Below are 26,668 nucleotides of genomic sequence, written 5' to 3' on the forward strand. Positions count from 1 at the left end.
CCTTTCCCCGTATGTCACTGAAGGCACAGGATTCTGAACTACAAGACAGAAGGAATCTGGGATCCTGACCCACCATGTGAATCAGGAACATTCACTTTGGACTTTACGAGCAAAGCCCACAAACTTTGTACTTTAAGCCATGAGACTTCAGGGCTTATCTAACAGCGCCACTGTAACCAATATGAGAAATGGTATTGAAATGGGTGTTGCTATAACAAAAATCTAATATATTTGGTATTGGTTTAGCAGTAGGCAGCAAGAACACTGAAAGCGGAAGCTGGAAAGAGAGAGATCCATGTAATGACGTGGCAAAACATTTGGTAAAGTTTGTCTCCTGTGATGATTTGTGGCTTTAAAGGACTGGAAAAGCTGACTTCTTCGACTCCAAACAGCAGGAAATAAGATTCACAAAGGCCCATTAACAGCATTGCAGCAAAGAACAAATGAAGAGAAAAGTACTTCCCATCTCAGCTTCATGGCTTCAAGATGCCTCCATTTAGCTGAGAAAAGGCACTGAGGCCAGGAATCAAATAAACCAGGCTCAAGATTTTGTCTAAGAAAGAACTGTGGTAGTATTAGTCACAGGCACATGGAACTGACTGGAACCCGGGGGATCAAAAGCCCACGTCTGAGGAAATTATACTGCCAGCGGAACCACAGGCCTGGAATAAAGAAGCTTCTGACTGTCATACAATGCCCTCAGGACCCCAGATGCGCAGAAGCAGGAAGCAGGCTATGAAAGCTGGACAGCTTCTGAGGAGAGTATATGGCCCAACACCTACTCCTGACACTGCTACAGAGAATGGACAAGGAGAAGCCTACAAGAGGGTGAAGCTAGGGGTCATAAGCAATGGAAGAAGGAGTTCCTCTCCTAGGGCAGGATCAGAGTCTGATCAAAAGACAAACCTCTCACAACTCCAGGGCAGAGGGACCAGAAAATGCAGGACTTCATTGCTACAGACCAGTAGCTGCTGTATGTTTCTGTTGTTTCCTTTTCCCAATGGAGCCTTTTACTGATGGGCCTCTCTTCTACCGTTGTGTGTGTGTGTACGTGTGCTGGGAAGGGTGAAGTGGGGGGTGACAGATAACTTTTCTTTCTAATTCATTTGTTTCCAGACCATGAGGAGCTGCATCCAGACCTGCTGGAGAGGACTACACAGCATCCTGAGATCCTGGACTGTGAGCCAGGTGGTGACTGCAAGATGTTTAACTGGCAAAGGGCAGTAAGTGGTTCTACCTGTGTGGTAAGAGTAGTAGAAACCACAGGCAGATGTGGCTGGGACTGACCAGCTGCTCACCAAATCCATCCCTTCTTCCTCTGGAGAACAGAAGACATTTCCCAGCCTCTCTTGCAGGTAGGTGTGGCTAAGATTGAGTTGTGGCCACTGGTATGTGGGTAGAAGGGACATGGGTCACTCCATGGGTCTGGCTCCACAAACCTCTCATACATCAGCTTCATTCTCTGTACCTGCTGGCTGAATGCAGAGGTCCCCAAAGTCCTGGAGGATGGCAGAAGTACAAGATGGAGGAAGCCTAACTAGGCCCTTGAATGACCATATGGAAGGTCATCTGTCAAACAGGAATATGTTCTGGATTTCACCTGAGTCAGAAATAAGTTTCTGCTGTGATAAGCCTCATGTTGGCTACAGCAGCTAGTGTTACAACAACTACTATACTCAGCTGTCAGATTCTCTTAGGGAACTGGTACTCATAGTCTTAGGTTTTCCATATCCCAGTGCAACTTGGTACTTCTATAAGAACTGAAATATATAAAGCAATCTGAAAGTGTAAAAAGAACCATGAGCATAAAAGATAATTTTTACTAGATTATTATTAAAAATTAATTATACATTTAAAAATGTAAATCACTCTCTACATCATTACCTAAAAGGCTTATAGGCATGTGGGTTATTCTGCAAACCAGTAGAAACAATTCTTTATTTCGAATCCCTTCCAACCATCTTCTCTTAAATGCAAAAGAGGTACTACTGTTTTATATAGCCAACATTTATTTTAATGTATGTTTACTGATTTTATTTCACTATTCCTTCTTGAATCTTATGCTCGCCTTATGTAATCATTTTCTTTCTTCCCCAAACACCTTTAATGAAGGTCTACTTACAATAAATTCACTCAGGTTTTGTTTCACAATATCTTAAATGTAATTTAGGGCAGGTACACAATTCTGAGTAGAGAGCTATTTTTTCTCAGCTCTGTGAAGTTACGATTCCAGCCCTCTAGCTTCCATTGTTGCTACTGAAAAGTATACTTCAGTCTAACTGTCAGTCCTTTGCAGGTAATCGCTTTGCTGACTGAAAAATCTCCCCTCTGTTTTTGCTGTTCTGTAGCCTCATTATGGTGTGTCATAGGGGAGATTTCTTTTCATTTATCCTGCTTAGAATTCATATCTTTTATTTGGAAAATTCCTGGCTAACCCCTCTTGAAGTAGTCTCTCCCCACCCTATTTTCTTTTATTGGAATTCTAATTCTATGCTGTTAGCCCTCCCTTTCCTTCTCCCCATGTTCCTTAACCTATCATTTTTTTCATTTATTTGTCTGTGTTGCATTCTGGATAGCTGCAGATATATCTTACAGCTCACTGAATCTCTCGTCACCTATTTCATATCTGCCATTTAAAATTTTTAATTATTTCTAAATGTTTTATTTAGTTCTTTTGGTCATGTTGATAGTTTTCATTCCTTGCACATTTTAATTCCTTCATTTCTGTAAATAATTTGAGCATATATATTTTATACTCCATGTTTGATAATCCCAGATATCTGGAGTCTTACTATTTGAGGGTTTTATTCCATTTTGTGTTATTTATGCTGACTTTTACTCATGGTAACTTGCATCCTTATGGGTGTGGTAATTTTTACTGTGGCTTCATATTTGATTGATCTTAATCTGGAAAAATCCTAAAGACCTGAATTGAAAGTATATGACTTTTAAATAGAGTTTTAGTCACCCTGAATGCCCTGAGACACCACCAATCCCAAAGCACTTTTAACCTGTCCTGTTGGGATTTTTTTGATTGGGCAAGTAGAGCAAATTCAAACTCACAACAGCATGAGGGGAGACTCTCAGTTAAAAAAATAAAAGCTTGTCTAGTCAGAAAACGGACTTTTTTTTTCTAGTCAACTTTTCTTTTAGTTCTTCCGTCCAAGATACTGAACTTAGGCAGAGGTCTCAGTTCTGCTCCCTCACCTGGTGCACAACAAAGGGTCTGCAGCCCGTTAAACAGAAGCCGTTAAAATTTGGGCCTCTACATTCTTGATACTGGCAGAGGCTCACAGGAGGGCCCTTGGCTTCCCACTCAGGGTTCAGTTCTCTCCATCTTTTGGCTTAATGATTCCCTTATTTTCTTGTAAGATCACCTATGCATGTAAAAGGATGTCTGTTGTAATATGTAGCATTTCTGGGTGCTTGCTGTAGGACTTTTTTCAGTTTATCTGGTTTGCCATATTGCTGGAGTGTCAAAATTCTTATCATGTGAGTATAAGAGTCCAAGCTATCCCTGTGAGCACACACAGGATGTTAGATTTTAAATGCATACATATCATGGCTTAAATTTCATGTACTTCTCAAAATAAGGTATGAAATTTTGCCAATATATTAGTGTATGCTGGGATAAGTGGCAGGGAGCCAACAGAGCCCCGGGTTAAAGCCAGCACATCTCCCTGGACCAACATTTTTACTCAACTGTAAGTATCTTTAACATCCTAACAGTGACTTCAAAACAAACTGCATAACACGGGAAGTCGAATGCAAAATTCTTATGCAACTTTCCTTAAGAAGGCTTTTTTTTTTTTTTTTTTTTTTTTTGCGGTACACAGAGCTCTCACTGTTGTGGCCTCTCCCGTTGCGGAGCACAGGCTCCGGACGCGCAGGCTCAGCGGCCATGGCTCACGGGCCCAGCCGCTCCGCGGCATGTGAGATCTCCCTGGACCGGGGCACGAACCCGTGTCCCCTGCATCGGCAGGCGGACTCTCAACCACTGTGCCACCAGGGAAGCCCAGAAGGCTTTTTAAGCTCTGTCCCTACTCTCAGACTTACTCAGGTTATATACATCATAACTTTGTTCTGGGGGGTGGGGGGGTAGGGGGGAAAGCTGAGAAGCACCAATTTAGGAACTTAGGGCCTTACAGGGCCTGACAAAAATGTCAACTGATTCCGCAGCATTGTATTTTCTAAAAACAGCTCTATAAATTAAATCTTCCCAGTCTAAGACTGCCCATCAGGCCAAGAAGAGTTTCTATTTTAATAACTCACTTTACTTAAGAGGTAGTAAGGAATATTATTTATCCATTAAAAATAAAGAGGTAAATATCTGTATATAGTAATATGAAAAAAAAGTCCCAGTAAGTGAAAAAAGCAACATTATGTATAGTGTAATCTATGCATGCTTAAAAAACAAAACAGTGCTTATCTCTGAGGATCGGAAATGGGAGGCAGAAAAGACTTACTTTACATTTTTAAAAATAACAACATATACATAATTAAAGAAAGTAAAGTAAAAATAAACCAATATAGAAGAAAGAAAACAACTGTCCTTATTTTTAATGTCCTTATTTTAACGATGTTTCTAAAAATGTTCAATCCCAAAATCATTTTTATGTTTAGAGTATGTGTGTGTGGTAAGAGTATAACCCTATCATGATTAAAATGACCCAATAAAAGATTTCCAGAAAATTTTCTGAACTTAAGGTTCAGAAACTCTTCTAGGTGCTAAACTACGCAAATATAATCACCAAGTAGCATACTCTTATTCAGGTTTTGCTTTTGATGACGAACAGAAATAAAGATGGGTAATATAATTTGCATCATCACATTGTAGTAATATTCAACATCGGGTTGGGGATTCATTATAATTACAGTTAATAAATTCCTTGTATATAATTCTGTTACAAAATTCTAACTGGAGAGATTACTTAGAAAGTTAGTTTTCTTTTAGTCCAGCATGACTAAGATAAGCCAGATAAACTACTATTCACACCTCCATAATGCTACAAATACTTCTATAATTTAAGTGGAAAGAATGTTAAATGCAAATTACATGCACTTCAACAAACAAAAGATTTTTCCTTGTTTCATTGTTGTGAAGTTCTTACTACTTTTAACCCAAGATAAGAATTCTGTAACTGACTTCCTTGTTTCATCCTGGTACATTCAAAATATCACAATAATTTTTCTGAATGACTTTTATATTATTATTGCTACAATTAGTACTCCTTTACTCATAAGACTTTGGATGAACTTGCAAAAGATAAATAAAACAGGGGCACTAGTGCAAGCTGATACTGTATAAAACACCTAACCACATCATCAGGTCCCTTCTTTATATGCCATTCTGAGGAACTCTTCCTGACGACATAATCAAAAGGTTTTCCAGTGACAATAAGATACAGTACATGTATTTGTATATACAATTATATATGAAAGCACAGTCATTCCAAAGAATTTTCTTTTCCCCAGTACATTCTGAAAAATCAATTCTAATTCTAAAGCTCAATTTGTATGCTGGGTGTCCCACAGGAAATGTGCAACACTACAGGATGAGTCCAACCATAAGGATGCCAAAGAGAAATGAATGACCTAGACAGACCAGACCTCTTCTAAATATGTTAATGGTATTTATTATCAAAAGGAGAGTCCCCATCTGTAGATGATTTTGGTAGGATGTATCTGGTCTGTCTAAATACGTCGGTTAAATAAACCTAACATTTACGGATTTATGGGGTATGGTTGGATGGAGAATGGAGGTAGCTGTTTAAGCTGTGTAATTATGGAATATGAAAGGTGTTAAAAAACTAAAATAACTTTTTTGTGAGATATTTTAAAGTATATTGTTTAATAACTCATCAGTTATTCCAAAGCCAAAAAGGCCCTAATGCAGACGGGTGACTTTCGGGAGTTGCATCTAATGGTTTCTGGCTCCTCCAGGAAAAGGATGCTTTGTCTGTGCCTGATTACTTGCCTGTATCCTTTAAATCAGCCAATTTGTTGCTGGATAAGAACTATGATTTTCATGAGTTTGCTTTGATAATTCAACTCTTTTAAATGGGGGGGGGGAAAGGGGGGGTATGGAGGACACAATCTCCAAAACTAGGGGAAAAAAAAGTGCTTTCTTCTTTACTAGCCAAGACAGGTAGCTGCAACAACCTCAGGAGTCAAGTTAAAAAAATAAAAGTATCATAAATCTAGGGCTTAAACATTATTTGACCAGGGACCTGGGGAACGGGATATCAGTTTAAGCTTGGAGGTGGAAATAAGGTACTCTAGCGAGAACAGTGATTCCAAGAGTTGAAACCTATGTAGAGTGTATCAGATTAGATAGGAGAGTGAGAAGTTATAGCCAGAAGGGATGCTTTAATGCTTTAAACCGGCATCAAGAGAATGGAATACTTGAGACTGATTTCCTAGGGGATACCTCTTATCTGAGGACTGATGTGGTGGCCAGGGGTAGAGGGGAAAGAGCATATGGGGACTTTTTACTTTCTCACAGGTGGACAGAGAAGAAAAAAATTAGAGAGAAATGGGGACAAAAATATGTATGTTTTCTTTAATTGTGTACCCACAGAAACAAAAAATCCACAAAGTTTTAGCCTTTAAAAATACTTATGTAGGGAATTTTGAAGTTCTTTCAAAGTCCCAGGATCCTCAATATGGAGAAATTCAGAATATTTTCAATTTCTACTCAGATGTGGCAGCAATGCCCTTTGCCTTCCTCTGAAAAGGCAAATAATAACCTCTCTGTATATTTTTGTGTAATGTCGACATTGTGCTTACTAGGGATAGAGTGGGGAACAAGACAGACTTGTCTCTGCTCACATGGAACTAACTATTTAGGGAAAACAATACATACCGTGGGCACAAAATAGGACTTACAGACGAACACATTCTAGAATTACGCTAATCTAAGGTAGAAGTTATTAAAACTAAAAATTCAACTAAAATAAAAACGCCATTAAAGACAACATTCTAAAATGCAGGCTTAGATGAATGACTAAATGATGAAGGTGAGTTAAAAGTAAACAATCTTAAAAAAATAAAAAACAAACATTCTTGAGCAAGCCAAAAGGAATGAGAGAAGAAAAACTGATGTGCGACGACCAGCTTAAATTAGGGAGTGGGTAGGGGATGGCAAGAGAGAGAGACACCACATTATTAGAACTTACTTTGGTGGTTTCAGGTCCCTGTGAATTAGAGCTTTGGGTTGCATGCTATGAAGATAAGCCACTCCTTGGGAACACTGTAAACACCAACTCATTGCGTGGGCAGCAGTGTAATATGGCAATGGTTCAGCACCATGCAGCACTGCAAAAGAAAGGCACAAACTAAAAAGAACTTTATTGCATATAACAAAAGACACAAGGTGAATGCAAGCACTATCAGAACACACGACGGGGTATTTTCCTACACATGCTCCCATCGGTCCTGCTTTTCATTCTTTTCCAATAAAAAGATGGAAATAGTTAATGATTTCAAATGGATAACTAACACATAAGTACCTAACATTTAATAGGATTCCATTAACTGTTATACATACATTCAAGTAAAATTAATATACATTACCACGTTTTTTCATATTGACAGATGCAGTCTTTCACACCATACTATAAATTGTAAGCAATGTGATGACATACTACTATAAGAGAGATACAGAGAAATACTATGGAAGGAAACAAAATGTGCATCAAGATGTTTACAATTAGGCTTTCTATAATAGCTAAAAACTGGAAATAGTTCAACCAAATAAAACACGGGAGTATCAGATAGCCATTAACAATGATGATCACATGAGCAGTAAATATAAGTAAAAGTTTATATAAAATAACTTTAAAAAAATAAAATGCTACAATTTATTTTATATAAATGATGTGACAAGAGACTATTTATAAATATGTTTGGTGTTTCTTACAGTGAAAGGGTTAGCTCTGTTCTATAAAGGTAACTAAACGATACAGTTTCCTTTCATTGTTATCAAAATGACATATATACACTAATATGTATAAAATAGATAATTAATAAAAACCTGCTGTATTTAAAAAAATGTTCTGTGAAGTGAGTTTTCACTATTTTATTTTTTGGGAAAAAAGCAAAATAAAGCAGAATAAGGATGTGTGGTTAAAGAGTTCTAAAAGAGGAGACTGAAAGCTAAGAGAGGGCAAAAAGAAAAAATTAAAAGTATGAAGATATTTTAAAATCTATTTAAAAAGCAAGTTTGACTTTACTTAAATGCTTTTAACATTATGCAGAGTACCATCAATTTAAAAGATTGATATCCTTAGACTTCTAAATTTCACATACTAATGTTGTAGCATCTTGTCTTTTCATTTTTAATCTTTAGCAGATTTCTTTTCTTAATTACCTCCTTTTGGGACTCTGAGGATAAACTGTGAAGAACATTAAGTAACTTATAGTTTATATTAAAAGCTTTTCAATTATTTCACTCTACTTGATAAAGACAGGTCTAATGACACTCACCATTATACAAGGAGCCCCCTTCAGCATATTCCATCACAAGACACACCTAAAGGAAACATATGCCAGAATAATTAACCACAGAGCTATAGCATCTTAGGGAACTTGAGAGATAACTTAGTTCACCTTTGATTTTATAAATGCATAAAAAATCATTCTTTTGTCCCCTACTTTGTGAATAGTGCTAGAGGAAATAAAAGGTATCTATGATCTAAGACCTTGTCTTCTAGGGGACCACTGTCTAAGAGTGGAGATGTATATAAAAACATAATCACGAGATCTTTGGTGACTTTTTCCAGTGCAAATGAACAGGTGCTGTCATAGGATATTGTAAGCCTCCTAAGAAGATGAGGATACTGGATAAGACCACCTAAGACAACTATTCCCTTATATTGTGTTGCTAACAGATTAGAAACACATACAATTTTTTTTGGAAATAATATGACAGATCAAAATAGCTTCATAAACTACATAGCTGCACGTATCTGCCACGTCATTTCTTATAGACAGAGTATAATGAAAAAGTGACAAACTTACTGGATTCAAGCAGGCTCCATATAGCTTTACAATGTTAGGATGGGTCACACGGGATAACTGCCGAAGCTATAACAAATTAAGGTTTCTTTTAAAAAGTGCTAACTTTTAAAGAAGTGATCTCACAGTATCATTCAAATCTTAACATTGTATAAAACATTAGTGTAATCAATCAGCAATCACTGTTTCCTATGTAGCAGGCACTGTGGTCCTAAGTGCCTGCCCAGAATGGCACAGAATCCCTGCCCAGAGCTCTCACAGTTTAGTTGGGGGAGAGACATGTACACAAATAATTAAAGCAATGTGCTAAGTGCTATAACAGGAGTTATGTACAAGGCATAAGTACAAATTAGAAGAAGAAATTAACTTTGCCAAGAAATGTTAGGATGCCGTCCCCGAGATGGCACTGAGCTGAGTTATCCAAACCAGAAGAAGCCATATCATCATCATCATCATCTTCAAAGGTGATGGTTGAATGAATAGCTGACCTACTCTACACTGGGCACTGGTGGGCACTTTACAGATATTGTATAATCCTCACAACTTTGCAAGGTATGTATTATCATTTTCATTTTAAAGATGAGGTACCTTTAAGATAAGGCTCAGAGAAGGTTAAATGAGCTGCTAAATACCCTAGAGTTAGGAAACAGTACAGCCAGGGTTTGAACTTCGGTCTGACTTAAAATCTGCATTCTCTTCCTTCCATCTTCCATCTCTTGAGTTAACTCCCTCTTCTCCATTCCCACTACCACTGCCTTAGCAATTCCAACCTGAGCCACTGTAGTAATTACTACAGCCTTCTCCTAACTGGTCTCCTTACTTCCAGTTTTATCCAACCCAATCCAATCCAATGATTCATATGGAGGTCAGTGAGGGGTTTGGCTGTACTCATTCCCCTTTCTCCACATCTCAAATTTCTGTTAACATATGCCCCCAAACTGTGCCTTGCTCTCTTCTCTTTCTTCTCCCCCTTTCTTCTTCCTTTCCTTCTCTACTACCTACATTATACTGCTGGCTCATATGAAGTCCACTAAGGTAAACCTTTTTACTACATGCTACTTAGAAAGCTGTATTTTTCTACAGCCAACATTTGTAGATTTTCAGTCCTAATAGAATTAATATCACTATTTATTATATTTCATCTCGTTAAGATTCACTACTGAGCTTCAGATAGCAGATTAGTCAAGCATTTATTCCTGTTCCCTCCTCAAATACCACTAATTAGGTAAAGGTACTTTTTTCAAGGCATAAACTCAGAAGGGTGAAGAGAATGTGAAATGAGAAAACAGCACATATTTGTGGAAGTTGGACATCAAATGACTAGAAATAACTGACACAGCAGACCTAAAAGAAATGAGAAAAAGTGAGAAGCAACCAGATTTATCTCACAAACCTTCCAAAGGTGGAGGAGTGGTGGTAGTACCAGGTATCTATTCATACAAGCTAATAAAAGAGCAGAGAGATTGCTTAAAAGTTAGACCAAAGATTCCCTCCAGCCCTGACGTCAAACAGCTTAGTGACTGCCTCTTTACTGTCTCAAAGATTAGAGGTTGATTCTTTACAGAAGGTGTAATACCTTCCTAAATATAGAGATATATATTTAATATAGAGATAAATACAGAGATAGAAATATAATAATACCTTCTTTAGAGAAGGTGTGAGTCTCTGGATTGGGGGATACCGTATAAAACTAAGGGATGAGCTCAAAGTAGTTGCCTCTGAGAAGCAGAAAACTTGATGCGAGGAGGTACTAGGATTAACGTTTTCTTTTTTTAGTAAGAATACGTGGGAACCATTTGACAATTTATCAACAAATTACATGTATACATAACTTTGATGAGAAACTTTTTTTCTCCAAGCTATTATGATCTTTTTGACTCTGGATTGCTAGCCTTTAACACATATTTTTACCTAGTTTTAGGAAACTGCCAATACAACAGTATATGATCAATGACCTCATATAAACCATAAACAAAAACTGTGAATAAGACAAGATAAAGCCAGACTCCTGGAGCATATTACTATAGATCATCTTTCTTCACGATGACATCAAACCATTCATCAGCATTTCTCAACTCATTCAACTAATTACAAAAATCCACTTCATCTCACAACTAAGTTCTCATTTCTTCATGTTATACTTTAAAAAGTATCATGAAGTATATTTTGAAATTATAATTCAATAAAATCACAGATATAAATTCAGAAGGTTTATAAGGTAAAGACCACTCATCTATTGGCCAATGAAGTTAAAAAGTGATAAAACCATTGATTTATTGAAATACTGTGATCTAATATATAAAACAGCATAAAAGAATGAAGCTGGTAATACAATAATATCATGATTATCAAATTCTCCTCCATCATCAAACACGTAAGGGAAGAGAGTTGTAAATTTTCGCGCTAAATGAGAAAAACCAATCTGAAATTGTTTTTCCTTAAAATAATCTCATTTGAATTTCTAAAAATGTTCAGTCAAAAATGAATGCATAAAATTTCCCTTCTTAATTTTAGATAATGGGAGAGATTACCATTTCTCTTCTATTTTAAAATTTAAATTCTGTGCCTTGAAATAGATCTGAATTACATGGAAGAGATTGTATTTTAATTCAGGGATGAGTTCATTTATGTAGCTAAGTCTCTTTTCCCCTAATTTTTAATCAGAATTAAGAGTGTGAATGAAAAAAATGTTCCTATGGCATTCCCTTTGGTTCAACCAAACTGCTGATGTTCAAGTATACAGAGAAATGACAACCGAGAAACATTTTTTTTCATAATATTAAATTCACAGAGTATCTTAGGTGAAGAACTACACAACAGAAATGACACTTCAACTTACCTCTACAATAAAAGCTTTCCTCTCAGATTCACTTTCTATTTGTTTAATAGCAACATCTTTTGCTCTCCACTTAGCTTTGCATACTACTCCAAAAGCTCCTCTTCCAACGACCTTAAAAAAAAAAAACTCACAAGAATCAGAAACAAGTAACAGCCTAATGCGTAACACTGAAGCCAATCTGAAAGATTTATTAAAGAAGATTTTTAGAAATCATCACGATCTGGATTTGCCACTGAGCAGGTATGAATTTTCATTTGAGTGAGGAGATAATGAAATGTACTGTCTCTATCTTTGGAAGTTTATGGTCTAGACATCTCTTCATTCTCAAAACTGAAAACAAACAAAAAAGACTCTTAGAGACAGAAAACAAATTAAAACAGGCAAGATGAATGAGAGGATGGAGAGAAGATGGCTTGGAAAAAAAAATAAAAAGCAGAAACATATAATCAATGTTTTAAGCTCTCATATTTATGAAATTAAAAAATAGCTTTTAAGTACTTCAGTGGAGGTAGGGAGTAAAGGGGAAAGGATAAAAATAGAGATGATAAAAAACTGGCCACTGTGAAGGACAGACAAAACATAGTATCATATTATACAATGGAATATTATTTGTCAAGAAAATGGAATGAACTACTGATACATGCTACAACCTGGATGAACCTTAAAAACACTATGCTTGGGTGCCAGACACAAGAGATCACATATTGTATGATTCCAGTTATATACAATGTCCAGAAAAGGCAAATCTTTAGAGATAGAAAGTAGATCAGTGGTTGTTTGGGGCTAAGAGTGGAAACTGGGATTAACTGTACATGGGTAGGAGGAATCCTACACCAAGGTGATGAAAATGTTTGAAAACTGATTTCTGGTGATGTTTGTACAACTTAGCAAATTTGTACCAATCATTGTACACTTCAAATGGGTAAATTTTATGATATGTAAAATATATCTCATTAAAGTTATTTTTTAAAGTTAAAAATAAAAATTGACCAATAGGTTGTATTATTGTTGAAGCTGATGGGTAGCTCATGAATTCATTCCTCTCTCAGGCTATTCGACTTTTATTAATGTTTGAAATTTGCCAATATTAAAACAACAACAAAAGAACAGCTTTAGATAGAACAAAATCATTCTACATTATCACTGTAAATGACCTTAGTCAGGTGCCATCTACTCCAATCTTTCAACTTCCAACAGATCTAAGTACTTCCTTAAGCAAAAAATCTAATTCCCTGTACAGCTCTGATTTATGATGTACTTTCTATATAGTAGGCACTAAGCTAAGTGCTTTACATACATTACATCATTTACACAACCTTAGGTGACAGGTACTAGAGGTATCTTCATTTTACAGATGAAGCACCTAGGTTTAAAGAAATCAACTAACTTGCCCAAGGCTATGTAGCTAGTAAAGAGCAAGTGCAGTCTGATGCCAGGAAGTCTAACACCAGAATGTGAGAGATCCTGATTTGTACACATATATCTGTATTATATGTCAGAAAGGAGCACTTATATCTTCTCTTGGAGGAGGAGTCTTCACTTTAGGCAAACTTACATGTATAGGGACTCCTTGTAGAGTAAGAAAAAGGGTGCTTATAACTACCAGGACAGTAGTTGTAAACTGAGATGGATGGCCATTCTAGCCATAGCTCAAATTCCACTTCAAACATTACACAAAGCAGTATGGACATTTCTCATGTTGCTTAACGTATAAAACTACCCAAATGGTTAACATTTATTGCATGCCTATCATGTGCCAGGTACTAGTCTATGTGCTTTCATGCATTAACACATTTAATCCTCCTCCATTAAGGTAAGTAGTAAACTGAGTCAGACGGTTGCAAGTTGCCCAAGATCACAGGGTCAGAGAAGCCAGGATTTGAAGCCTAGAGTATGTAATAACCAATTCACTCTATATTCAGCCTGTGTATGTCATTAACTTAAAAGAAACTGGGCTGTCTTTCCTTTAATGACTTTCCCTTTTTCCATTCCTAGCCCTGGGTGCTCAGGGACCTCCTGCTTAGGCTCTAGCCCTCCTCCACACCTCTCATGAGGGAAAGGAACCAACGTCAGTTATTTGGACTTGTCATTCATTTACTTTAACATGAATGGTTATTGGTTAAACCTGGTACCATCAGAATAACAGAAAAAGCACACCTAGGATCTGGAACCTAACAGACTTGAGTTTAAATGTAGGTTCTGTCTGCCTATTAGCTACCAATACTGGGCAAGTTAATGTCTTTGAGCTTCTGCTTTCTCAACAGTAAAAGGGAGATGCTTACATTTTCCTCAGCGAATATCTATAGTGTTCAAACGACAAAACCAGGCATTTTCTTCAATGCTACACAAGAATAATAAGTGCCTGGAGTTGGGTATGAATCAGTTTCAGGAGCTATATTCCTCATTTCTCTCACAATTAACCACGATGAATAGCAAACAGGTCCTAAAATGGATTTCAACTTTATGACAATGTCGGCTAAGAAAGCATGGATGGAGACCAGCCAACTTATTGATATTACTATGAAATAATGATTGTGAAGTAATTTAATATATTCTTCAATTATATATTTACAAATACATCAAAGCAACTGGTACTCGGTAGGTCTCCTCTTGTTTCATTTTCCTATTCTCAGAAATGTCCCTGCAGGGATTCCAAACATTGCATTTGTGGATCATACATCTGTTGTAAAAACTGTGTAAGGTGTGCATGACTAATTGTGATGCACAAATGCCACCTAGAGCTGAGATGATGGCTGACTCTGAGTTTGCAACGTAAAACTATGGTAAAAAAATGTGGGCAAGCAAGGACATGATAAGCTTCCTCCCTTTTGTTTAAGAAAGCAATTTTTTGAACTGTCTGAAATACAAACAGGCATATTCATGTAAGATGAGAGCCCATGTACTTAAGAAGCCTCCACTCACATTAGGGCCATATTATATTTCACATGTATGGTGAAACAACAGATCTAAAATGATAATAAAGTAAGTCCAAGATGCCCAAGGTTGTACACATAAACTGAAATACATGATAGAAAAAATAACTGCTGTGAATTCAAAGGTTAGAGGCACAGAGTCAATGCTTCACGAATTATATTTCTGTGTATCTAATGACCCTGATCACCAGCTCCAATGTGTGGAGGGGGGTTTCCCCACACTCCCAAGCAATTCTCAGATACCAGCTGGACATCCTACCATTCAGCTCAATTCTGACATTATCCACCTGGAGAGAGCATCAGATCCCACAGGTTAAGGGCTCAGTTCTACCAGGGTGCAACCCCTCCCCCTTGAGAGGCCAGTCACAAGCCAGGTTATCTATCACCTGTGCTTCTCATCAACCGGCTATAGACTGGAGGTACCAATGACCCCCTCCCTTGGGTTTGATTAATTTGCTCAAGTGGTTCACAGAACTCGAACACTTTATTTACTAGATTACCAGTTTACTACACAAGGATATAACTCAGGAACAGCGGGGCAAGGTAAGCGGAAAGGGCACGGAGCTTCCATGCCCTCTCTGTGCCCCACTTCCCCCCAATCCTCACGTGTTCACCAACCTGGAAGCTCTCTGAACCCTGTCCTTCTGGGTTTATATGGAGCCTTATTACAGGGCCATGAATGATTCAACCTCCAGCCCTTCTCCTCTCCCCAGGGGCCAGAGCGGTGGGACTGAAAGTTCCAACCCTCTAATCACATCCTTGGTTCTCCTGGCAACCAGCCCCATCCTTAGGTGTGGTCCAAAATTAACCTTGAGACATCTTTATCCCTCTCTTCACTTATGAAAATCAGAGTGTTTGGGGAGCTGTGAGCCAGGAACTGTAGACAAAGACCAAATATATATATGAGAAATATATTTTGATCATTTGAATGACCAAGTACCTATTTCTTATAAATCACCATATCACAGAATCAAACTGTGACTTCTCATTTTTTCAAATGGCATAAATATTAGGAGTGAAAGAAAAAAATATAAAAACAATTGATTCCTGCCTTTGTGGGATGAAAATGAGGTAGAGAATAAATTCAAGACAAAACAACAGCATTGAGATTTTTTTAAAAAGACACTTCCGGCTGAAGAGAGCCAAAGGTGAGAGTCCATGATGGCGGCTTTCAGGACAGACTTAGGGCTTCAAGGGCAGGAAAGACCTATTCCCGCGCCCCCTCCCTCCCAACTTCTCACTGAGATCCCCAGGAGGAAGCAGCCTCACAGGATACGCTTTGCCAACATGGGAAGCTGCAAATGAGTAAGTGTGGCAAGGGAGACAGTCAGAGGGAGGCCCTACCCAGGTTCTCTCAGCCCCGACAGTACAGGGAAATGATACAGAAAAACTCTTGCCAAGAGAAAAACAAGGTAACTGAAAACTGAAGAGTCTTCTGACTGCAGGAAGGAGGCTGTTGGATGGTAGACAGCTCAAATACAGGGAGCTAAATGCAGAGCTCAGCTGAATTTCAGAGGATCAATGAAAGCCAAAGGGGAAGGCCTAGTCAGCAAGCAGGGAAAAATGGGTAAGATCTCCTGCTTTTGAGGGGTGAAGTGAGGCTAATGCCAAGAGAATGATGAACTTCATTTCTTTACTCCTTAAACCAATATTTCTTGAATGTCTACTATATCCAGCTACCATCTGGGATACAAGAGATACAGCTGTAAATAAGACAAAGGCCCTGATCTATGAGGAATGTACTTCAATTTAAGGGGGGTGGGGAGAGGAAAGAAAAGACAGTCAATAGACAAAAAGATGAATAAGAAAAATATCAGCTTGTAAAATAAATGCTGTGTAGAAAACCAAAAAATTGAATAATGTGACAAAGAGACTGGTGAAACTTATGGCTGCATAGTATGAAATGCCATCTAAGGAGGTTACTAACTTGATATTTGAATGACACATGGAACCAAGCAAAGAAGAAGAAACAACTAATGTAAAGGCCCTAAAGGGGAAAAAAAAACCCCTCATTTCCTATTCAACAATATTTGAACCCCATCTATAGACTAGGCATTATCCTATGCATTCCAGATAAAGAAGGGAACAAACCAAACCAAAATCCTTGCTCTAACTACTTATATTCTCGTGGAGGGAGACACATAAAGAGGAATCAAGATTTATTTTTAAAAAAAGATATATTTTACAAAACTAATAAGTGCACTAAGAAGAAAAGCAGCATAATTGTGTGTGTGTGTGTGTACATGTGCGTTCACTACCCCCACCCCAGTTTTAAACAGGATAGTCCTGCAAGGCCTCACTGAGAAAGGTGATACTTTAGTGGTGACCTAGAGGAATACTTGGAGTGTTTGGTGTGAGTGGGAAAAGGGAAGAGTGATGCAAGATAAAGGTGGAGATAGCATGGACATATATACACTACCAAATGTAAAATAGACAGCTAGTGGGAAGCAGCCGCATAGCACAGGGAGATCAGCTCGGTGCTTTGTGACCACCTAGAAGGGTGGGATAGGGAGGGTGGGAGGGAGGGAGATGCAAGAGGGAAGAGATATGGGGATATATGTATACGTATAACTGATTCATTTTGTTATAAAGCAGAAACTAACACACCATTGTAAAGCAATTACACTCCAATAAAGATGTTAAAAAAAAAAAAAGATAAAGCTGGAGATACAGGCAGACTCTGGATCCTGAACGGTTCTTGGCACCATGAAAAGGAGTTTGGATTTCAGTCTAAGTAATGGGAAGCAATTAGAGGAATTTAAGGAGGAATGTGACATGATTTTGCATTAAAAAAAAAATCATTCTGGCTCTAGTGTGAAGAATGGATTGTAGGGAAGCTAGCGTATATACAAAGAGAGACCAGGTAGAGGCTGTAAAAGCAGCCCAAGCAAAAGAGAAGAGCTTTGAGGACAAGGTTGATGGTAGTGCAGAAAAATGGGCAGATCTGGGATAGGTTTTAGAGGTAAAGTCGAAAGAGCTTGCTGATGATCTGCATGCAGGCAGGGCAGGTGGACAGGAAAAGAGATGAATCAAGGATAACGTCGAGACTCAGCACCAGTTTAATGAAGGATAAGAAACACTGAAGCAAGCAGATTTTCTTTCTTTTTTTTAACAGCACAGAGTTCTGATTTAGTCATATAAAGTTTAAGATGCCTATTAGATACCGGAGCGGAGATATCAAGAAAGAAGTGGAAACATGAGTCAGGGAGAAGTCAGGCAGGAGATGAAAACTTGGGAGAGTCATCAGCACTTAGCTGGTACTTCTAGTCAATCAACTGGGTGCTGTGACCAAAAAATAACATGTAAATACTGGGGTCCCAGAACTGAGCTTTGAAGCACTTCGACATTTAGAACACAGAGGAGAAGGAACCAGCAAAAATTGAGATGCAGCAGTCAATAAGGTAGCAGGCAAACCCGGAAAGTGCCACAAGAAGCCAAAAAAAGAGAGTTTCAAGAAGAAAGCAGACATAAAAACAGCAAAAGCATTAAGCCAATGGCTCTCTAAGTGTGGTCTCTGGGCCGGAAGCATCTGCATTGCCTGGAAATTTGAGAAGATGTAATTCTCAGGTTCCCACCCAGAATTACTGAGTCTGAGAGTCGGGCCCAGAAATCTGTGCTTGAACAAGCCCTTCAGGTGATTGTGATATTTGAGAATTACTGTCTTAGGTTATATTAAAACCATAATTAACAGTGAGACAGGACACCTCACTGGAAACCATGACACAGACCAGAGAGCCCTCTCTTGCTGAAGTTTTCCATAAATAATATGGACATGACATCTTGGGCAGGAAGAAAGGAAAAGGAGAATTCTTGTGAGCAACCTAATGTTTTTCCTGACACATGGTAGATCAAGAGAAGAGAGGGGCACAGATGGCAAACTGCGACACAATGGCAACTGAGGTAAACAATGAAAAAACTAATATTCAAACCACAGAACACTGAAAGGAAGTCCCTTTTTACTTACTACCCAATTTCTAATTCAAGTTCACAATCAAATATGCTTTTTGGATTGCATTCATATCTTAGTAAGGTTCTTTGACATATTATCATTAACAATTAGTTGGAACTGACAGCTTTCCCCAAAGATCAGTTTTCACCAAGAGTGTAAAAAATGGTCCACATCCAAATTACAAGTATCCCCTCCAACACACACATCCATCCAAAATGGTGAACCCAGAAGTAAATATTTCAGATATTTTTCACAATCCCTCAGCTGTAAAAACAGAACAGAGGAACGCAAAGAGAACTTTGGTTTTAAAAGGGAAATCAATTTAGAAACATTTCCTTCTGAATTTATGAATGTTTTCTAAATTAAGATGTTCTCAGATTAATTCTCTTAGTATATGTAGCTCTCCCCCTGTGGTTTAGCCCTCATGGTTTTGGGTCCACAACTTCAGTCTCATGTAATAAAGCAGATTTAAATTTAGTTTCTTAATAAAAAGTACAGAAGAATAAGAGAGATGATTATAGAATATTTCCATGCAATTAGTATTAAAAGGCACAAAAACCAAAATCAGAAATTGGTGTATGTGTTTAAAGAAAGCAACTCCTTTAAAAACTAATTTCTTTAAGATGGAAGACTACTCCATTCCTTTATTCAAGTCAGGTTTTTAAAAACAAAAAACCACCTAAACTAAAACTACATGGAAAAGCATGTGTGCTCTTAATTTACTATGAAATAACTCTTAATTGTGCCCAATTCACATTATTTTTAGTTCAGTGACTGTAGCTGTCAGTTTGCTTTGGCCCTGTTCTGTGGTCTGTGTGAATGGACCCTGGCTGTGCTGCCACTACTCTGGCTAGAAATTTGGAACATGACAGAACAAGCATAGATCTTAACATTTATTAGTTAGAACTTGGAGCCTCCAACTATTTCAGAACTTCAATATCTATTAATAAACTGTGGCAGAGTAGAACTGCCATCTGCTGACAAGACAGACTTGATAACATAAAAGTAAAGCTTTGATTATTAAAATTTTCTTTTGCCTTTTTCATGCAGTCTTTTAAAACCAGCCATAACACATCCAACCTGTTTAATAGGCCCTTCTTTCAAATAATATGCCCGTGTCATCTTTTAAGCTACACATGCACAATATAAAAGTTACCGCTGTGGCTACCTCTTCACTGAGATAACAATTACAGATTTCTACTGAACAATAATTACTAAGCTTCACATGGAAGAGATTATTAATAATTTTGGATGTTCATAATATTAATACTGACTAACACATCTATAGAATCAGTTTATTCAGGCCACTCTGAGTTAGGTATTCTCTGTTTTCAGTTGCCCATATACTTTAACGTAAAATTACAAAATGTACATCACTACCAAAGTTCTTCCTGTATTTCCCTTTAAAACAAAATCTTTGCATGTCTCCATAATGAAGCTTAAGAAGATATAAATGCTGCAATGATTATATGTGCCTTGCCCATATGCTATTCTTGACATCAACACTGTGGGTCTCCCCCTTAAAAAGCAACCATACTAAATACGGTCTTTTTAGCATTTTAGTAAACGCCCACCAATACATGGCACCTCACTCTTTGCACCTCACTCTTTGCACCTCACTCTTTGCAGCGTCTTTTACCCCTGGCTAAACCAAAGTATTTGCTAGGTATAATGGATTGTAATGGAATCAACATTTGCAAAGAGAATCAGATTTCATTTTTAGTGTAAATGCTACTTTAGCCGAATCACTAACTTATCTTAACCTCTGGTTATATCACATAAAAGAACCAGACCATATAAGAGAACCAGATGGACACTAAAATTCTCATGATTATGCTGTGGTAACTTCATTTACTCACTCAGCAACTATTTATAGAAAACCTTTAGATGCTAGGCATTGGAGTTACAAGTGGGAATAAGACAGGTTAAACTTTGCTGGGCGGATATATAATTTTGGTTACTGGTAAGTGCCATGAAGGATAACAAAAATGACAAAGATCTAGGTTGCTCAGGGAAGGCTTCTCTAAGGAAGTAGCATTTGAAGTGGGACTTGAATGGTGAGAAGGAGTCTGCCATTTGAAGTTCTGGGGGAAAGAGCATTCGAGGCAGAGGAACAATTGCAAAGAAAATTCATCTTAGTATCTTTCCCAATCTCTGATGCTTACTTGATTCAAAATGTAGTTTCAAAATCTTTCCCACTCAATGGAGCCTTCTGTGATAAACTCTACTTTCAAATTATGGGTTAAGTGCTCAATTTACATTACATTCATAGTTTTAAATTTGTGGTCCTGAAAATCTAGTCTCACAGTAAGTCAAAGTTTTTAAGGAGAGAATCCTAGGATCCTTCTGTTCATCTTCCATAATCTTAGCAGTATTATCCACAGAAGACACTGTTCATTAAATGCTCAAGACCAACTATTATAAAGGAAATCAGTATTTTGTTTCCCCATTCTTACAATAAGGTTTGGTTACAGAGTACTTCAGAAAGAACCAAAGTGACCCCGTAAATCCAAATGGAAAGAGCAAATGACTCAGGAGTGAGAAACTGCAAATTCATTTCCTGGCTCTACCATTTACTTAGACACGAGGCTTCTGGCAAATCAAACTCTATGACCATTTGTCAATATCTGTAAAATGGGGGTATCATTTGCCCTATTTAACCAGGATTCGTTAGTCACAAACTACAGTCCACAAGAGATCATGATCACTGTCCTTAAAGCTTACTGTGGAAACACAGCATAAATACTGCAAACAGTAATGTGTTTTCATTTTAGAACTGGAAGAGACCTTAAATGATCTTGTTCAATCTCTTATTTTACATGAGAAATCAGAGGCCCAGAAAAATAAGGTGACTTGCTCAAAGTTAATGAAACACATTATGGCAAAATCCGTATGGCATCGACATTTTCTAAATACCCATCCTACTGGGTACACTTTTTTACCACACCACACTGCCTTCACCACTTCTTGCAAGCTAGTCCACAATGTGCATACCTCACAATTTATTCCAACAGTCTCTACACTCAGATCCACAATGACAAAAGCTAAATGACTTTAAAAAAAAAAGTACCTACATACGTTTCTGATGCTGAGACCTGACATAATTTGATATCAGAATTGAATTTAGGAAGTTCCACGCTGATATTACTGAGTCATGATAGTAGAGATATTAGAAATGTAAGGTGTAAAATCAGCTGATGCCTTAAAAATATGCACCTACGAAATGAGTGCATGTTTGGCCTATGGTTGGAGTATTTTTCTTACATAGTTTCCAACTGAATCGATATAATGCTGGTTCATTTACACTTATTTGAAAAATAGAATATGATTTTCTTTATTTATATGCAATATATTGGTACCACATAAAATACTGAAAGCAACATAAAATACTTTTTGTTTTTAGTCACCTTTCTCTGTTCTCTTATTCATGATTTTAAGCTAGAAGCAGAATCTAAGTTAAGAAATAGTTACTGAGTGCCATGCACCCTAGATTATATAACACTGTTTTAATGTGAAAATAAAGAATATGATGAAAATTATGTAACAGTTTTAACATTAGAAAAGTCTAAATTCAATCTTTAACATGAAATTAAACTGTGTAATAAAAAAGTGAGAAGAATAAAATTAGATGACTGCCTGACATTAGAAAACTTCAGCTACAAACAAAAATTTACTCCTCAGGAATGTCCTAAAAATACCAAAGAAAAGTTGAAACATCATCTAAACTGAAGGAAGGGTCTTTGGAAACAGAACCTCAGTCAGAAGTTAAGTGGCTTCGGAGGAAGAGCAGTAAAATGATAAATGACACCTTAGTAACCAAGAATGTAAAATGCTTTAGAAAGTAGTGTGGGAAAACTAAGGTGGTAAAAACCAAATGATGTAAGTCTATGAAAGCATTTGGAAGACCGTGAAGTACAAGTTATTATTATATGACAATCTGTAGTCTACGAGCATAGCAGTTCACCACAGAGCAGACATAAATGCTTATTTAAAAACTGTAATTCTTTTATACTGACTCACCAAATTTTCATTCTTAAAAAAGAAAGAATGTTAGCCATGAAAGCTGGATCAACTATCTAATTCTTAAAAAGGAATTTATTATAGCCTCAATAGAACACACACACACACACACACACACACACACACACACACACACACACACACAAATTCCCCCCTCTTTCCAAACTATGGGTCCTTCTTTTAGCCATGTGACCTTAAAGCAGGTCACTGTTCCTCTCCGTAACTCAGTTTCCTAGTAATGTGTGTCAGGCAGTGTTGGGTGTTTTGCATGTATTACCTAATAAAATCTGTTATACAAATAAAGTGAAATAGAAATTATTATCCCTATTTTATAGTTAAGGAAATGAAAGCTCAACAAGGTTAGTCAGGAGACTTGCTCCAAATCATACAGCTAATAAGTGGCGTGGCTGATATACTGAACCTTCATCTAACTCCTTCCAAAGGCTTTGCTCTTCCCACTTACACTATCTTGTAAAATGAGGTTGTTTTCAGTGACCTTTAATGTTATTTTATTCAAGTAAAAATATGATTAAAGAATCCATTATTCTTCCAAAACATGCATAAAAAAATTATTTGTTGAAGGATAATTATCTCACTACTTTTAGCTTGCCACCACCTAAAAATAATTTTGAATTTTTAAAGTAGAGGTATTTGAGAGTCTGTAATATAGGACATACAGGGTTCTTTTTGGTGTATGTAATGTAAGGTGCTTAGTACATTTTAAAAATGATAAACAAATGGTAAATAACAGATACAATTTTCAACCAAAGTTTTAACACTTTCTAAAGTGTATCTTTACATATATACAGATTTTACTTTTCTAAATTTTGTGGACTTTACAACCAATCTCTGTGAATTCGGAAAGAAGCACTGTATTAAAGGCACATTATTACTTTGCTCTAAAATAATTTAATTTATTGCAGAATAAAGAATGGATTCGGGTTTTCTAACAGCGATTTTTGGTCTGATATATTCTGGTTGTCACCGAAATCATTAGTTATCTCTTCAGAATATGCTACTTGAAACATCTTTTCATCGTATAGCAGTCTACAGTACTAAAGGTGAAATTAACCTAAAGTAGTCTAATTGAAGGCAAAACATTTAGTATTACGACTACTGCTCTATGGAATCGGCTAAGCTGAGAACCATTCCGTACTCGGGGAAAAACTCTGTTAGACCTGGGGATGTATTAATTTATCAAGCATCCATAGAACACCCACTGGGCGCCAGACGCTGAGCTGGAAGTCGAACACAATAAAATCCTTGGCCCTTAACAACACTATGCCTTAGAGAACCAAAACTCCAAAACGGCTATGGTCTTTGATGAATTTTACTACTGAACAGGTTCGAGAACTGGTGGACCACACGACCGCACCAGTTCATCCTTCTCTGTTTGAGATGACCCAAATCCAGGCACCGGAATATCAAATTCAAACTCAAGAGTGCCGAAGTGAGGAAAAAAGAGAGCTACACCGGAGCAGGTGAACGCGGAGAGTCCCCTTTACACCCGTTCCTCGTGGAGTGTGGGGACACCCGGGTGGACCCCGCGAAACAGAGGGGTCAAGGAGGCGCCTTAAGTGTCGGGACCAGGAAGGGACCTGGATGGGCCGGGGCCGGGCCGGAGGTTCGGGGCCGGGCCTCGCTTACCTCTTCCACCTCGATCTCCTTGTAGTCGATCTCTTCAAAGTTGAGGACTTGGGAGGGGGCTTCGATCATCTCACCGGCGGAAGACGAGGAGGACGAAGAAGCGGCGGAGGCTGTAGACATGATCCCTTGCGGAACCCGGGGGGCCAGGGAAGGTTGCGGCCCGGACAGTCCGGGGGAGACCCGCGCCCACCCGCCTCCGGACCGACCTTCAACCTGGAGCCACGGCGGTCCGTGGCGGGGACAGGGGCTGCGGCCACAGCCGAGTCCCGGCTCCGGCTCCGCTGCGTTTTCCTTCGCCGGGCCCCGCCCACCAAACTTCCGGTTCCGGCCTAAAATCGGAAACCAGAGGTGGGCGGTGAGCTCAAGGGAGGGCAGGAGAGAGTTTGGTGACAGAGACTGAGAAAGGAAAGACGGGTTGGGGGTGAGAGGCTAGCTTGGACCCGTTGGACAAATTTCGCGAGACCTTTGTTAAAGGGCCTCAGCAACCGGAAGATACCGCGAGAGCTGGCGCGTGACGTAATTAAAACGCGCGAACGGAAGTGACGCAGAGCACGATGGACTATCAGTATGGTTGGTCCACTAGGAACCAGCGGGAAAGATAAAACCTTCGGTTTGTACTCTGCTTCGTGAACTATGTTGTGACCCCGCTCCCTCTTCCCTCAGAGACCTGCAGACGGACGGTAGTGTTGGCTTGAGTTTTTGTGACGAAGCTTACTTTTCAGTTTCACCCCTAAGGTAAACTGAACTATTTCTTAAAAAGCCTTGGAAAATGTGTTTCCCTCAATGTGTTTGGAAGGAAGCGGTTGCTACTGTTACTTTGAGCCAGTCCCTGATGCTATGAGAGATTCTAAAGAAAATAATACACAGCGAGCCAGCGCATGTAACCTGATTAACACTATGTAGCCCCACGAACAGAAGTTAATATTAGGTAAGGTAGATGCTTATAATTTGGCATAATTTGTCGTTCATCTGAATTTATGGGGTGTGTTAATGGTACGTGTCGGAGTGCAGAGCACTGTGCTGGATGCTTTACATTTATAGTTTAATCATAAACAGTAGCCTTGCAAGTTAAATATTTTTGTTGCCATTTTCAGGACGTGAGAAAATAAGCTCAGAGTAAAACAATTACGATTCTCACAGGCTAGTAGAACCTAAGTCCGAATATCTATAAGGCGGAAAGTAATGCCGGTGTTGTATCAATACTATCAACACAATTTTTAGTTTTAAACTAGCTGTTAAACTTTAGTCAGTTTGACCTAAAGCCTAACTGGGAAAATTGGAGTTAGAGATGAAGGTTTAAGGACCAAGGATGAAACCCTGGGAATGTCAAATTCTAAGTCTCAGTATGAGACCGAAAAGGAATAGGCAAAAAAGTGGGGGAATGGTGATCGGAATATCACTGTAGGAGAGCTTTTCAGTTAAGAAATAGCCAACCAAATAAATGCTGCACAGAAGTAAGTTTAACTCATTTGGGATTGCAAATAGGTCATTGAATTTGGCAACTAAGAAGTTATGAACTCCTGGAAAACATTCTGTCATTTTTTGTAGTTTTAGTAACACTCAATGGTAGTTTGGTGAACGGGTAAGAGAATGAAAGAAAGAATAATTTCTTCTCACAGCACAATCTCTGGATGATCTTACCCAGGGTCTTGACCACTTTTATGATGATAACTCCCCATTTCTCCCACTGTTCAAATTTTTCCTGAATTCCAGACCTATTGGGCATCTCTATTTAGATGTAACATAAGCACCCAAACTTCAAGATTCCAAAAGTGAATTCAGAAGTTATTACCCACCACAGATATATTCTTCCGTGTGCATTTTGTGTCTCCATGAAGGATTCCATCATCTACTCAGTTGTCCAAGTGAGAAATCAGAGCTTTATTTCTACATGTGAAGTGATGCTTAGTGCACTAGTAACCAAATAGAAGCATATTAAATCAGTGGGATAACCATTTTTACCTGTCATTTTTTTACTCAAATTCCCGCCCACCAAACTTCCGGTTCCGGCCTATATACTTACCACCAAGATGCTATCATTAACATTTTACTATACCTGTTTTATCATGTATCTGTCTATCCATCCACTCATACATCTGTCTTATTTTGTTGGGTGCATTTCAAAGTGAATTTCCTACATGATCTTGAACATCTACCCCAATACTGTACTTCTCCTTCTGTGTTTTATGCACCGATTTGGACTTCTGATATTGATAGTAATCTAAAATCAATTTTTTCCTATTTGCTTGCAGATTTTCTTCC

At 38.1% G+C, this 26,668-nt stretch overlaps 1 protein-coding gene and 1 long non-coding RNA gene across 5 annotated transcripts in view; one reads left to right on the forward strand and one right to left on the reverse strand.

Moving 5' to 3' along the window:
- Positions 1-24,770, reverse strand: part of MAP3K7 (mitogen-activated protein kinase kinase kinase 7) — a 69,525-nt gene extending 44,755 nt beyond the window's left edge. Inside the window, exons 1-5 of one of the 2 annotated variants that reach the window (XM_081251313.1) lie at positions 24,407-24,770; positions 11,858-11,968; positions 9,022-9,087; positions 8,488-8,533; positions 7,179-7,317 (exon numbers count right to left, since the gene is read on the reverse strand). In XM_081251313.1, coding sequence (XP_081107439.1) covers positions 7,179-7,317; positions 8,488-8,533; positions 9,022-9,087; positions 11,858-11,968; positions 24,407-24,526 — 482 coding nt within the window. In that variant the 5' untranslated portion in view covers positions 24,527-24,770. The remainder of the gene's footprint in view (positions 1-7,178; positions 7,318-8,487; positions 8,534-9,021; positions 9,088-11,857; positions 11,969-24,406) is intronic. The other variant, XM_081251314.1, reaches the window with a different exon arrangement.
- A 195-nt stretch (positions 24,771-24,965) lies between these two features.
- Positions 24,966-26,668, forward strand: part of LOC308626062 — a 249,714-nt gene continuing 248,011 nt past the window's right edge. For all 3 annotated transcript variants that reach the window (XR_014017192.1, XR_014017193.1, XR_014017194.1), the window contains exon 1: positions 24,966-25,141. This is a non-coding gene — a long non-coding RNA (uncharacterized lncRNA). The remainder of the gene's footprint in view (positions 25,142-26,668) is intronic.

This window comes from Mesoplodon bidens (genome assembly GCF_964165515.1).
Source record: "Mesoplodon bidens genome assembly, chromosome: 12".
Taxonomy (NCBI): Eukaryota; Metazoa; Chordata; class Mammalia; order Artiodactyla; family Ziphiidae; genus Mesoplodon; species Mesoplodon bidens.